This window comes from Perca fluviatilis, chromosome 21, assembly GCF_010015445.1.
Source record: "Perca fluviatilis chromosome 21, GENO_Pfluv_1.0, whole genome shotgun sequence".
NCBI lineage: Eukaryota > Metazoa > Chordata > Actinopteri > Perciformes > Percidae > Perca > Perca fluviatilis.
In genome coordinates, this window is record NC_053132.1 from 23,553,954 (window position 1) to 23,569,796 (window position 15,843).

At 42.4% G+C, this 15,843-nt stretch overlaps 1 protein-coding gene across 2 annotated transcripts; it reads right to left on the bottom strand.

Annotated features, from left to right (window-relative positions):
- Positions 1-4,619: 4,619 nt before the first annotated feature.
- sstr2a (somatostatin receptor 2a) lies at positions 4,620-12,089 on the bottom strand. Of its 2 annotated transcripts, XM_039788250.1 has the most exons (6): positions 11,698-12,088; positions 11,066-11,465; positions 7,826-8,042; positions 7,300-7,727; positions 5,891-6,216; positions 4,620-4,883 (listed from the first exon to the last, which is right to left on the bottom strand). In XM_039788250.1, exons 4-6 carry the CDS (start codon positions 7,685-7,687, stop codon positions 4,620-4,622), a joined length of 978 nt encoding a protein of 325 aa, XP_039644184.1. In that variant the 5' UTR covers positions 7,688-7,727; positions 7,826-8,042; positions 11,066-11,465; positions 11,698-12,088. The 2 variants fall into 2 exon arrangements, with proteins under 2 accessions (XP_039644184.1, XP_039644183.1); XM_039788249.1 differs by having other exon boundaries at positions 7,300-8,042; positions 11,698-12,089.
- Positions 12,090-15,843: the final 3,754 nt, after the last annotated feature.

Below are 15,843 nucleotides of genomic sequence, written 5' to 3' on the forward strand. Positions count from 1 at the left end.
TGCTGTGTTTATGCTCACCTCATGTTAAACGGCGAATGGGTTTTCTGCCTTTTCTTATATTATAAAATGGATTACTGTGTGGTGTTTTCACCAATATAATGTCAGTACATATGGAGGTATATTTGATTGTGCAAATGTGAATACATTGTAGCCTAAGCATTGTACTGTATTATAATACATTAGGTAATATCCACTAACCATCACATCCAGTTAGTATAATTTCTTTGTTATTATTATTATTATTTTTGTGATGAGATCACACAGAGTGATGCGGGGAAGCGCAGTGACTGTTATCCTGAGACCAATGCGTTTGACATACCACTGCTGTACTGTGTTACAGAGCAATGAGGAAGAGACAATAAAGACCCCTGTAATCCACCTGGCTGCCTGTGATGTGTAGGAGCAACAGTAGTGTGGAGCTGCATTTCATCACATACAGTTGTGACCGCCCAGCCGCCATAGACATGCAGAATTGGTCATCCTCCTTCATCAACTGCATCACTCAGTCAGGGGTGTGACGCGCTTACGTCTGGGTTACACATTGTGAACAACATGAATAGAAAGTGTTCATTGTGTCTTTATATCAACGTGATATCATGACTTTGCGTAAACATACACGCCACTTTCCTAAAGCCAAATGCCGTGTTATCTGTACGCATTTTGAGCTATCCACGTGTATGTCTACGCTGTATGCAGCGGATAAACATACACACCACGTGGCGTGGTTTTAGGTTGGGTTTAGGAAAAGAACATTGGGAAAGGCTTTAGTAACAAAAAAACGCCAAAAAACACGATGGTGACCAACATCACACGCTTAGGACAACAATAAACGGTTGGGTTTAGGAAAAGAACATTGGGGAAGGCTTTATTAAAACATTTTTTACCCATCCACGGACTTCCGTCCTTTCATACTACTCGCTACGGCGATAATTCCCACATAATGTACGTCAATGGAGGCCAAACGGCGTTTCTAAACACGCTAAAAAGCGATAATGCGTCTTGATAACACGCCAAAATGGCATACAAATTGGCGTGTCATACATACGCCACTTTATGAGATCAGTCTGCTTTATATATACATAATATGGAATTGTACCTACACTTGTCTCTGAGTGTGTGTTCCTATTTTGACCTGTGAGTGAAGATACGACTGACCCTGCTACAGCAGTGACAGCAGAGAGACATTGCCGTGACAAAGTATTTTCTGCGGTAACCTCCCGGGACAAGCCCTGCCTGGCCCTCATCTCTTTTGATTGCACTGATGGATGGCTTCTACATTGACGGGAACACCACACTGACATCGCAGCATATGGTAAGGACCTTATTACCATAGAGACTTTGCAGTTGTTTGACAAATCTCCTGGCAACTAGGTGTGGCTCCATCATGGAGGTCCGGTGGATAAATGTGACAAAAACAGCCTGATAGCTAAAACGGAAATAGGTGTCTGCTGTGGATGTGGGCTTATTCATTTAGCATTAATGGAGTGATAAGGTTTCCAAATCCAGGTTATTGTGACAAGGTTTTTTGTTGTAGCTCCTTTGGCGCTTGCTCTACTGTGGCTTAGTGGATGGAGTCAGACCATTTAACCAAGCAAACTGCTATTGTTTTATCTAGCTAATCAACCAGCTAGCTAATTCATAATAGCTGATGATGATGTTGACTTGTGGAAGTTTAGGTTCAAAGTTGTAAACCCATATATCTTCACTGGAGCTGTTTCATTTTGGACAATATGTACATTTCAATTCTAAGCAACGAATAATAGTCTAAAGTCATGCTAGCAGCTCTGTGGTTGTACTTGAGTGCAATGCTAACATCAGCATGCTAACATGCTCACAATGACAACACTAGCATAAGATGTAATATTTACCATATGCATTTTTGATCAATGATCATAACGGAAACCTGATTTGTTTTATGGTAAATGGTTATGGTTAGGCGTTGACCTCGAATGATTAGGGTCAGGATAGACCACTGGTCAGGAAATAGGTCCTGAACAAATTGGGTTTCCGGTACTGATCGGGTAGCGTGTTAGCATGCTAACATATCCTAAGTAGCAGTAAACAAAGTACAGATGAAGCTGACGGGAATGTCATTAGTTTTGCAGGTATTTGGTCTTAAAGTGCTGGGAAAATAAAAAAAATGTACCTGATGTTGATAGAAAGTTAAGGGATCACCAAAGTTATTACTGGTCATCCTCTGGGGACCATGAATGTCTATACCATAGACTGTATGGGAGACTTCCTCCCACTGTACAAAGGTGAAACCAAAACATCCCGGATATGGGTGCTGCCATCTTGTAATTTTGGAGCCAGAGTCTACACCCACCCAACCAATCGTGAGTCAATCACAGCTGTCAATCATGACGTTTCAGCCCGTTTTAATAGCACTAATAAAAACCAAACTTATTTAAAAAAAAAATGTGCATAATAAGAATGACCAAAAATGTATGTGATGTTTACTTTGATTTTTTAAGTTAGGCCCATGACCCATCCACTAACATGGAGGGGGTGGAATTTATGACCTATACTGCAGCCAGCCACCAGGGGGGCGATTGAGATGTTTTGGCCAACCAAAAGTTGTTCACCAAAGTGGTGAACTGACAGCCTAGCATTGCCACGACGCTAGCATGGCTATAAAAAACAAACATGGGAACCTCCATGATGTTCCATTGATTGATTAATTGATTGATTGATTGGTTGATTGATGGATTGATAGATTATTCCATTAATCAATCTGGCATCCTGACAGTCTTGTGTCCCTTAAGAAGCCACTAATTATAAACAGCGATAAACTGGAGTTGTATGCACTTGTAACTATAGCTGCTGCCTGCTTATTGTTTTCACTATTCATCTGGTGTAGCGAATGCCACTGAGAGATGTGAGATGCATCGAGTCAAGTTCCTTTGACAGGTTAATGGTAAGCTTTTTGTGGTATGTGGTACACAATTACAAAAGCATACAATTCATATTTTGACAAAAAGTGGCTTTCTGAGCCATTGTAGCCCCAGAGCTGGCGACTTCCAAAATGGCCATTAGAAGGATTCTAACAATGTCTGAATTTATTATACAGGTGTTTCAAGTTCTGTTTCTCTTAATGACTCACACACCTTGCTCTCTTCCTGTCAGCTGTATCCATTAAGTCTACTGAAATCGCAAGCTTTCTCTTTATGGTATGTGTTGTGTTCTCAGTAGATACAAAACAACACACGCGGTAGTCCTTTCTATCTCCTATCTCTGTATCTCCTTCTCCCCCTGCCTCTCTCTCTCCCTCTTTGACTACAATACACATTTCGTTTCTGCCTTCTGTGAAATTTAGACATTTTAGCAAGCATGTGCTGGCTGAACCAAATGTGACCACATTTCAACATTAAACTCAGGAGGAAATCTTACATTGTCAAAACACAGCACTTCACAAGTAGAAATGGGCTCTTTACAATGACACAGCGGACACAGTGAAGTGTAAAGTACACATGACGGGTTTCACACATAGTTTCAGAGCTGCCCTTGATGCACTACAAGAACACAGAATTTTACAACAGGGAATGCCTTTTGAAATGTAATTTGGTCAGGACACATAGTCGTCAATGTCAGAAGCTTTCCCCCAGAGGTTGACAGAAAACCAAAGTCAAGCCGTTTTGTTGTAAAGAGAACAAGATCAAGAGATGTTTTATTTAACTTAATCAATAACCCTGGATTCACAGATCGATGCAGCTCCTCCCGTGGAGATGCCAGCAGTAGAGAGAAAAGACCATCCTTCGTTTGTAGTAAATATGTATATATACATGCCTGGTTGATCACATAGGACCAAGCTAATCAGCTAGTATGTGTAAAACATGACCATGAATTGTTTCCCCTTTGGCTCAAGATTTTTGATTTTGTTTTTCTTTTAAAGACTCTATAGAATTACTGTGCTGGCTGTTTCCAACTCAAATGTTTGACTGTCTTCTTCAGCAGTATTTCCACATTCAGAGAAATCAATGCCGACCCTTCATCACTCTCAAAACGCTCCATCAAGGAGAGCCTGAATGGTGCTCAATCCCGTCTAGCTCTCTCTCTCTCTACCATGGGTGAAGCAGCCCCAGTATTTCTCCTGTGGGTCCACAGCAGTCCATTTTCTGATCCTGCATCTCGTTTTGATTTTGGTTCAGTCTGCATGACTTCTGACAGCTCAATAGAACCCTGGCAAGCATTAACAGCACTCCTATTTATGTTTGACTCGAACATCACTTGTCTCTGCTGTGTTTAAAATCACTTTAGTCAATCATTTTCGTCTCAGGGAAAATTCAACCCAAATATTAAGAGTTTTGAGCTGGAGTCAGTGTACTTTCCCTTAAGAAATTGATTATTTTTCACCTAGACTTTGTCCATGTGTCGATGTCCATGAGCAGCAGCTATTACATCATCGTCCAGCCCCTGCATCTTTGAACAGGAGTCACTATACTGGCAGCTCATCTGTCCGTCTCTCTGGGCTCCTTGGATGTGACTGCCGCTGCTCAGATGCTGGTCTGTAGCTCGCCATTCAGCAGGGCAGCATTGTGAGTTTTTTTTTTTTTTTTTTTTTTTTTTTTTTTTTAGGGTTAATCTCTTTTTTTTTTTTTTTTTTTTTTTTTTTTTTTTTTTTATTTCTTGAAGTTGTCCGACAGGAAGGCGTACAGGATGGGGTTGGCGCAGCTGTTGGCGTAGCCCAGCACCACGACAAAGTCGAAGGTGCTCTTCGCGGCAGAGGTGGGGTTGATGGAGCTGGTGACGGAGGTGACGTTGAATATGTAGAAAGGCAGCCAACAGAGGACAAACACCGCCACCACTATGGACACCATCCGTGTTACCTTACGTTCAGAGCGCTTGCGCTTGCTGGAACCCACCCGCATGCCAGACGACTTTACCTGGCAAAGGAATGGACTGTCAGTGGCTTAAAATCTCTTAAGTATAAAAGCAGTGTTAACACTATGAGACATATAAAATATCTTAAAAGTTAAACTTTGACATTTTAGTATACGCTTGTATGCTTTTTTTTACAATAGTGAGATGAGAAGATTGACGCAAGTGTAATATATTTCTTTAAATATGAAGCTACAACCAGGAGACTGCTTTTGTAGCTTGGCCTAAAGACAGGAAGTAGCTAGCGGCTCTGTTGAAAGCTTAATAAACGTGCAAAAATCATCTAGTTGGGGTTTTACGTAAAGTTATGCTGGATTATTTCTTGGCCAGGCACAGTGACCTTAGCAAACAATATACAACGTGCTAATTAGGGAGCTTCAGACGTGCTTTTGCTAAGCTGAGATGAGCCATTTATCTGAATCTGAATTAAACATGACATAAATGGCCAAAAAACTTCCACTATGTTGGTGACGGTTGGATGTTTTTTCAACATTCTAGTCTACCAACATCTGCTGTATTTTCGTCATTATTCTCATTACAATGTTAACGAATGCCTGTAAAATTAAAATGTTAAATTTCTCTAGCTAGCCTGGATAGCCTTCCAGGGCTAGCTAGCTTGTGTCCTGTACTGTAAAATGTAATGTTAACGTAATTGTCATCAATCGTAATGTTGGTTTTCATATGTAACATATTAGCCTAAGCAAAATTATCTTAAAAAAAGATAGTTAACTGTGCTGTGGTAAAAAATGTCCATCATTTCAAAGTTGTTAACCATTAACTACATTATTATGCAACAGTGACATTTTGAAATGAGCCATTTATCTGAATCTGAATTAAACATGACTTAAATGGCCAAAAAACTTCCACTATGTTGGTGACGGTTGGATGTTTTTTCAACATTCTAGTCCTGTAGCCAGTAATAATTTTTTTTATTGAACTGAATGGAGAAAACTATCCATAGCAATTAATTATTATTACATTATATGTCCCACATGTGGAGGCGGACTCTTACCTTGACTATAATGAGCAGGTAGCACAGACATATGACTGCCAGAGGCAGGCAGAACCCAATGAAGAAGGTATAGATTATGAAGGCTGTGTAATAGACATCCTGGGGCTCCGGCCACTCGATCCCACATGTTTGCTCCTTGTGAAGGCCACTAAAGATCAAAGTAGGTAGGATGACTAACAGGGACACACACCACACCGTCAGGTTGATAAGTTTTGCCACTCGGGGCTTCCGCCATTTTGTGGACTTAATAGGGTGGACCACAGCGAAGTACCGATCGATGCTCATCACCATCAGACAGAAGATGCTGGTGAACTGATTGAGAGAGTCTGGGACAGGGTAGAGGGGAGAAGTGGAGGAGTTGAGAAAGAAAAGTCAAATGAAAATATGTATCAGTAATTTTTTTTCAAACAGGAAGTTTATACAGTATGATAAAGGCTTTTAGTAAGACAACTGGGATGACCAACACTGTTTGAATTGCAACTAAAGTCTATGCAGCATCTATAATCTATACACTTAAAGGAATAGCTCAGCATTGAGGGTAGGACGCTTATTTAAAGATGAAGCTACAACCAGGAGACGGTTTGCTTAGCTTAGCTTGGCAAAAAAATAAAATAGAATAAGAGTATATCCCAAATTGTTGAACTATACCTTTAAGACACTTAAATGTCTTAAGATTTTGAACAAACTCTTTAATAGAGCTCAACAGTGACCGCCCACTTTTGAACGGCTCTGGTTCCGGAAGTGATATTACCCATTCAATTGCACCATTGATGTTTCAGAATATGCTTCTATAAAGAGTTTTAAGCCTGGAACCAAGCCAACCTGCTACAAGATGAATCATACCCATAAAACATTTGATATGGCGCAAAAGAACATTTTAAAAACGGCAAAACGACCATAGACCTCAGTGGTAGCAGCTCGCTATAGCCGTTCGCGGGTTCAGTAAACATTTCCATGGTAACAGCAAGCTCCACCAATCAGAGACGCAGCTGTTACACTTGAGATTGTTGGTAGTGTGGTACTTCTCCGTGACATCGCGAATAAAACAAGGTTGATTTCATACAGACTTGTGGCTTCTACAGGAGCATAAACCTTCGTTTCACAATCTCGTAGCTCGTCGGTCGGTCTACCTTGGGTGCTTTAGACATTATGGCTAATAATCAAAAAATCCTTATGGAGAAAACGAATTGGATTTTCACTTCCGGAACCACACTTTTGAGCTCTATTTGCAACTGAAGTCTTAATACTTAAAAAACGTACAGATTTTATTTTATTTGGGTTTTCTTTCAATTGCAACCGCGGCAGACAATGATTTCAGGATAATTGAGGAAGCCAAAAGGGTTTCTTTGCCCATTAAAACTGCTGCTGCTTTCTCAAGTGTACCATAAGCCTTCTGCTCTTACACCTACCGACAGTCATTATCACCCTGCACAGCACCTCTCCGAAGGGCCAGTGCACCAGCGTCAGCTGCAGGGCGATGAACGGCAGGCTCATCATGCACAGAACATCGGCCACCGCCAGGTTCAGGATGTAGATGTTGGTCACCGTCTTCATTTTGGCGTATCGCAGGATGACATATATGACCAGGGCGTTGCCGCACAGCCCCACGGCGCATACTATGAAGTAGATGAGGGTGATGACCACAGAGCTGGTCTTGTCCTGGTGAGGCTCCCTGGCCTTGGAGATGTTCAGGTCCAGGCTGGACTCATTCCCCTGCATGTAGCTGTCGTACAGGAGGGGCTCAGGGATGGAGATGTTGGGGACAGTCGGGAGAAAGGGCCACTGATCCAAGGCCATGACGGCTGAGAGGTTTAGGGTGTCAAAGGGTTCCGCATTCCTAAAGATGGTAGGGATAGATGTTAAAGGAGCTTGGAGAAGGTAGATATTATTGGGTTTGATGTTAGGATGTTACATGCTTAAAAGCATTGCTATTACCATGCAAGACTGTTGAAAGCAGGGTAAAGGGTCTTCAAGTTCTAAAATAAGCCTGGGGTAATGGGAATTTGACAGGTTGGGGGACTAAGGGTTTAATCACTTTGGGGTCTAGGGGTTTGGGGCTCTGGGGATCGGGATGACTGGGGATTTTCATTAACGAGGAGCCACAAGTATCACATCCCAGCTGTAGAGAAACAAAAAAACTAGCAAGATCGATCTATGGAGAGAGAGAGAGAGAGAAGAGAGAGAACAGAATGAGAAAAACATTTCTTTTGACAAATAATTAAAGTCCTTCAAAATCCATGGCAACAGTTGCATCGTTACTTTACAGAACTGCTTACACACCGTAACATGTAAAATATTCTCTCTAGAGAATACTCCAGACTATGTCCCACATATTTAGTTCTTATTATCCTCAATATTACTGATTCACCTCACGGCAAGCATTTGGCAGACATAGACATGGAGAAGATGCCAAGATGCCAATCCAGCCAAGTTCAAATCTGACATGATGTGCAGCTTTTAAAAAAACAACTTTTGGCCCTGGAGTGGAGAAACTAGAAAATATTCACATTTAAGAGGCTGGAATCTTTTTTGGAATCACATTTTTTTTCATAAAACATGACTCAACCGATTCATTTAGCGATTCATTTAATAGTTAGATAACTAATTGATTACTCTTTGCAGCTCTAGTCATGACAATGATTTGCACAATTTTGCGCTGAAGAGTCTAGTTTATTAAAATTTCACAAAGACTGTGTGACTACAAAATTACAACCTTTACTTTAGAGCCATACTTGTGCCAATGTCAACATTTCAGCTGGATCTCGTCTGGTCTTACACTCTTTTCTCACTTTCTAACACAGTCCAGACCCTAATGCTGTGTGTGTGTGTGTGTGTGTGTGTGTGTGTGTGTGTGTGTGTGTGTGTGTGTGTGTGTGTGTGTGTGCGGGCGTGCATGTGTATATGCGTGCGTGCGTGCGTGCGTGCCTCCCCCACATATACACACATGCAAAAAGGTCCGCCTGAGCGAGAGCACATCAAGGGCACTGCGCTGCAGAAGACAAATGTTTATTCAATTGATCTCGGGGACAAACAGCTCCGGATCTGTGGCAAGATCACGCACTCTTCCCCGGCGGTGTCAGCATCAGGGACATTTTGTCCATTTCTTGCTTTTTTTTAATAATTTACCTGAATTAGGCCTACATGTAATTGGCACAAGGCGGCCCACTTTAGACAGTCCGCTTTGTGCTACTGAGGGGTATTGTTGGATAATTGTTGCTTGCAATTACTGTCTGTGTGTGGTGAATGCGTGTACATGCACTACTGAGGATGTGTGTGTCTATTATAAAAATCTACAAAAGGTTTTTCCTTAATAAATGAGTATATATATTTTATAATATGTTAAAAACTGACCACAAATGCTCATTAGTAATGTAATTTAGGTTTGACAACCAATTCCAGCGATAAAGACAACTAAGTCTGGCCAATAGGAATCCTTTGGTGGCCATTCACCTCTGGAACAGTGTTGGTCTGTCTATTTCCACATGGCTGCACCCATCAACCCTCAGTTTTTTCAGGGAGTATTCGACTCAGACCGCTGCTACGGTGGCATTTAGCTGCTAACCACTCTACTTATTGGTAAGATTCAGAGACGAATTTTGGAGGCCAAAATGATCTACAAGCTGTCTCACTATAGAGGCTTTCTTAGCCTTGTGAGAGCAGTTATATGCGTCACACTGCGTTCTCATAACTTTGAGAAGAGAATTTTATTGGACCATTTTAGTCTGAATGTGATTACACTTCTCTCTGACCATAAAACTCATTAAAAATGGGGTCTGAGTTCATTACAATTGTATTACTTTTAAGTGCAAGAGTCGAAATCCTCAAAAAGAATCTCTGCTGGCCCTTGCAAACAGATTTCGGTGGAGCTCCATTACACACCTATGTGCTTATGTGCGTGTGATAGCTGAGCGTGTGAGAGATATGCAGGGGAGAGTGCACAGAAAAGCAATCAGCACTAATCATACATCCACTGATGAAAGGGTTTATAATGTTTATTTGCGAACAGGAAGCAGGAAGGGTAATTACTGTGTTAAGTGTTGGTATTATTTGGTAACATCTCGGAGTTTAATTATCAGGCAGGGTAATTGTTACATATTATTAAGAGTAAAGGGTGATTCGGTGGTCTACTAAAACTCTTCCAATGGAAAAGTCTAATGGGCTCACAGAGACTCAGAGAGAAATATAAATTGCAGTATGCATGTCAGGAGCTGCCTTTCAGCTCAGCACCGGCTGTGAACAGATGAAGCGCTGCCAGCAGTTTTGCTTGATGCAGCCTCACACCATAACTTGCTGGCTGTGTGCGCCATAATTATCATGAATCCTATTTCTCTTTATCTGTATATCTGTACGGATGCCGCCTTGCAAAGAGCCTGGGGTCTGTCCAAGGTTTCTGCCTAAAAAGGAAGTTTTTCCTCGCCACCAAATGCTCGCTCCTGGGAAATAGTTGGGTCTTTGTAAATGATAGAGTGTGGTGTAGACCTAACTGTCTATCTGTAAAGTGTCTTGAGGTAACTCTCGTTATGATATGATACTATAAATACAATAGAATTGAATTGTGTGTGATCATGTCCAGCTCACTTTATTCATTTATTCAGAGCAAAGTTGAAATTCTCCTCCAACAGGGAGCAGGTCGGTTTTTCTTCCTTCGCAAGGACACTTTGACATAAAATGGCTGCAGCAGCCATCAGACCTTTTGCCCTTTTTTTTTTTTTTTTTTTTTTTTGGAAGACAAAACCCGGTATTGTCCCAGACATATTTCCAAACCAACTCCCCCTGTTAACTCACACAATTCTGCTGGTTGCACCTGTTCCAATTACGTTGGATGAAGGAGCGTACATCTACCCTCCTCTTATCCCCCACAGGCAGAACTAGACATTAGAGTGCGCATAAAGCCCATGTGATTGGTTTGAGTTCATTTGAATCCGTTAATTGCATTTGGGTGCCATATATGAATTTACAGGTGCGCAATGAATTAGCGCGAGTGTACTTCATGGCAAAAAAATAAATAAAAAAAACTTTCAGCAGACAAAAAACAGACCTGACTATGAGATGATTGCATTAAAGTGCGCAAAAGCAAGCCAAAGTCCACTCAGAAATGCCTATGGGCTAGATGAGGACAGATTTGATGAGCACCATAACACATTTATACAAAAAAATGTCAATAGCGTCACTTACTTTTACATTGAAAATTGAGCACTCCCTCTTAATATCAAGCCCATCGTGTCAAGTTGTCCTTCAGCTGAGGATATGGTGTCCAGCCGCTCCGAAGCGGCGCCGACATGCCGGAAAGCTGCATCCCTCCAGCCTCTCCATCCACCTGCTCCCCGAGTATTACGCACGGCGTTGGCGTCTAAAGGCGCCCACTCGACACCTTCGCCAGAGCTGGTGGTTATACTGCGTCTGTCGTGTAATTTTACCTCCAAGAAATCTTCCGCGTTTGTAAAACGGAACTTTGGGCAAACCGCGTCTTAACAACGAAAAACAAAAAAAGCCGTAGTGCGCTCACAGAGCGCTGCGTCCAAAGAGAGAGACAGTCTTGGCACGACGAGTCAGTCAGAGCGGCCAGGACTCACGACTGGAGAGAGAGAGAGAGAGAGAGAGAGGAGAGGGGAGGGGAGAGAGCGCAACAGTCTGAGCGACAGATCAGTAGAAACGTTGAGCGCGTCACCGTGTGTGCGTCGGTGTCCGGGTGAGTGCTAATTTGGAGTCATGCATAGAAGCCTTGCGTCTGAACATTATTCGGCTGCATCAGACTGTTTCAAATGTGTAAGACCAAGTTAAAAGTGCAATAGTCCTATAGCGCATACCTGTACTTTCACAGCCTCTCCGTATCAAAGACGCATTGTTGTTTTCCTGGCCATTCCAGATACATCTATCAAAAAAAACAAAAATGCTGTATGGTTGCAGAACAAATGAGTGCAGGGACGTGCAAAAATGCGAAGCTGCCTCGCAGAAAGATGCCTCAGAAAATCAGCTTTCCACTCCAGTGATTACAAGTGTTATCCAGGCCTTCCTGCTCACAGTCAGTGGTGCACTTGCTCGTCAGCCGACGGTGATGACACTCGGATCTGAGGTAGGGAGCCAACAACGGCCCCCTTCTCCGTCTTTATAGAGGAGGAGAAATAAGTCAAGTGCAGATGGCGTGTATCCTTCACGACCTCTCCATGAGAAAATGTCCTGCCACTTCTCTCAACATAGCAACACAAAAGTGCTGCTATTATTGCAACCAGCTGTTGCCCTATCAAAGATTAATAGTTCTATTTATGTCTAAACTTATAGGAAGGACAGAAGCTGCACAGAGGAGGGAGAGTAGTTATTCTGTGCCGAAATCCCTATCCATGTAAACCAGTGGACAGTCAGGAGGGTTCAGGTGTGTGTGTGTGTGTGTGTGTGTGTGTGCGCGCTGTGCTGGTGTTTGAGGTCAGCAAGTTTTTTGGGGTGAGATCAATATAGTGTGTCACCGAGGAGGAAAACATCTGACCTGCAAGTGGCTCAATTCATCGTTTAAATGATCAGTAAGGCCAAAGTGCTAAAGGGATAATTTACAGATTTTCAACCAGCTGTGTGTCATCGCAGTGTGTGCAATGTGTGCAGACAAAGTGCGCCGGAACAGGGCCTGGAGCTACCCGCCACATCTACCAGTAAAATCCACCAGTAAACGGAGCGGTGATTTTCTGGGCTCTGGCAACAAAGAGGGAAGTCCAACACAGTTTGTTTGCATATACTACACACACTGCAATGACACAAAGCCGGTTAAAAGTCTTCAAAGTATCCCTTTAAAGAAGCAGCATTAGCATGTGTAACATTTTAACATTAAAGTGCTCATATTATGCTCATTTTCAGGTTCATAATTGTATTTAGAGGTTGTACCAGAAAAGGGTTTTCATGGTTTAATAAAAAAAAAAAAAAAAAAAACATATTTTTGTTGTACTGCACATTGCTGCAGCTCCTCTTTTCACCCTGTGTGTTGAGCTCTCTGTTTTAGCTACAGAGTGAGGCATCTCACTTCTGTTCCATCTTTGTTGGGAGTCGCACATGCGCAGTAGCTAGGTAAGGACTACTAGCCAGTCAGAAGCAGAGTATGAGGGCGTGCCACGCTAGCAGCTAGGCGAGCATTATAACGTGTGTTACAAAGTGACCCACGTTTGTCTCTGAAGTAAAGGCTGGACTACAATAGAGCTGTTTGGAGCAGTTTGGGAACAGAGTTTCTGTTGGAGATGGTAAGTCCCTTTGGGGGGGGGACTTTGGGCTTTTTCACTTTGTAAACCTATAACGTGCACAAAAAGGAAAGGAAAAGGAAAGGAAAAAAGCCTAAAAGCATAACATGAGCACTTTAAAAGTTGAGTTTGACATTTTTTGGAAAAACGCTTATTTGCTGTCTTGCTGGGAGTTAGATGAGAAGATGGACACCACTCTTATATGTTTTACGCCAAATATGAAGGGAACCGTACAGCCGGCAGCCGGTACTTTCATAATGACTGGAAACAGGTAAAAAACAACAAATAAAACACACCCCTACCATCACCTTTTAAAGGTGTGTTTAGACAAAAAACAAAGGACATTTCTGCCTTTCTTCTTTCACACAAATTTGACCTTTCATTTGGCCCCAACGACCATGTTGCTGACTGTGCAGACACTAGCTGTAAGCTCGCTAGCACCGGCCGTGTCTGTGTGTTACTTTCCAGAGAGAAAGTACGCATTAATTGTGACATGATTTATCTGCTGTTTATTTAGCTCAGCCTCTGACTGAACTCCATTTGTTATTTCCCTCCGGTTTGTGTCCTTTTTCCTGTTTTAAAGCCTCAGGACAAGTGTCATTCTTTTGCTTAAGCTGATTTTTTTTTTTTACCATGCTCCCTTTTACCACCCTTTGCAGATTTGCGTATATAATCGCTTCTTTCCATTGACTTGGTACGCAATCGCACCACTTCTAAAATGGCCCTTGTGATTAGTGGTGGGTATTTTTGTAATGATTGGGAAAATATCAACATTTTGGCAAGAGCAGACAAGGAAAAGCCAAAAGAAAAATGACTTCCTACATCCCCGTCAGTAAAAACTTGTCCGTGTCCGGCAAGAGTAGGAGGAATAGGAATAGTGAAGTCTGGGTTTTGAGAAACAGCAGATCTCATTTCTTTATAGAGTTTATTTCATGCTATAAAAGTCATTTTGCAATTTCTAAAACTGCTTCACATCACACAAATGAAGTTCAAAAGTCAGATTTCTATATGTGTTATTTATCAGTAAAGCAGTACTCATAACATTGATTTTACTGCTCATTACCAGCACCCACAGAGCGTCCTGCTGAAAGAAAGCGATCAAAGCGTAGTATAGTACATTTGGCCTTCGGAAAGCTCACACGCAGTACGATGATGATTGCTTTCGGGCTCAACACAAACACACGCGTAGCCCTGAACGTCATCGGTCAACAACTTTCAACTTGGCCTATAACTCTGAAACACGTCTAAGTCAATATCAAGCCTTGTTTCGGGGTGAAGGTCCATTTAAGACAAGGCTTGAGGTTAAAAAAAAAAACTTTCTTATATATGACATATTCTTTCCTTTCTTACCTCTCATAGACAGTAGAATCCAGCTGTCTAATCTATACAGCCAGGGTTCATGGTTGTGTACTTCGGGCTGTGAGGTCTGTCAAGTCCGTTTCCGAACAGATCCAGGACGGACACTGACGGAGGACTGCAGCTGCTCATGTGCTGCTGACGTATTTTTGGCCATGGCTGTCCACCTAGACAAGGTGTTCCTGGAAAGAGTGAAGCAGCTAGAGAAAAGTGTCAACCTATATATGCCTCCTTTTCCCCTCTGCGGGCAACTCAGCGCCTCTTGTCTGCTATCCTGTCATGGGCTGTTCTTTTGCCTTCTTCTCAAATGCATTTCATGGCCCCTGGAATACTAAAAGCACAGACGCATCTCCAAAGTGTGACCGATTCGACGCTGCTTGCAAAACACAGAGCCTTGATGCTGTGCTTGTTCGTGGAACTCTTCCAGAGAGAAAGTAAGCATTCATTGTGACATGATTTATCTGCTGTTTATTAGCAAGTGGCTTTGGGAGCTGAAGAAAGGAGCCGGGGGCAGGGCAGAGATAGAGCAGCAAACCGCTGGGCAGGAGGGCGGTAATCTCACATTGCCAGACCTACTTCCTCAGCGCTGCGGAGGAAGGTCAGGCTAGTCCACGCAGCATTCTTTAAAGGAGACAAAAACATGCTCTGGTTTATTGGCATTTCTTTAAACCAATCACAATTGTCTTGGGTGGCGCTGAGCCCCGGAGGGAGCAACGGTGCCTCTGCAAAATAGCCTCGGGAAGGAACTCGTTTTGGTGGAACATGTTCAAAAGTTCTTTTAGTCGTGCAAGAGAAAACTCCGATTGGACAGATAGTCTAGCTAGCTGTCTGGAATGACCTGCCAACAGGGGGCTGGTTTTGCCGTACCACTAAAAGATTCAGTGCCGGTTAGGGTTGGGTACCGAAACGCGGTGCCAATAGGGCACCGGTGCCGACGTAGTCGGTAGTAACGAGACCGAATAAGAACGAAAATTTCGCTGCCTTATTTCGGTGCTTGACTTTACACTACACCTGACAGCAGGTAACGTTAGCTTACCTTTAGCTAGCAGCTGGATTAAACACGGTTAAAATGCTGACAGCTAACGTTAAACAGTGTAAAGTGTGACTGTATTTCACTGTAGAGGATTCCAACACCAGGACGTACAACAGTCTGCTCTGCAGTGCAGCAGCTGCCGTCGGTGCGTTCACTTAAAACAGGTAGCCTCATGGTGCATTCAAAGTAAAATACCCTTTTCCCATCTGGTGGTTGTTTTTGTCGTTCAACAGCAATTTACCAGTGAAATAAGTTATTGTTATAAGTTCTAGTCATTACATTATTATTAAATCTTTAATTTTAACCATATGGCCTTAGCAATAAACAAGTCGCCGACTGTTGTTTAG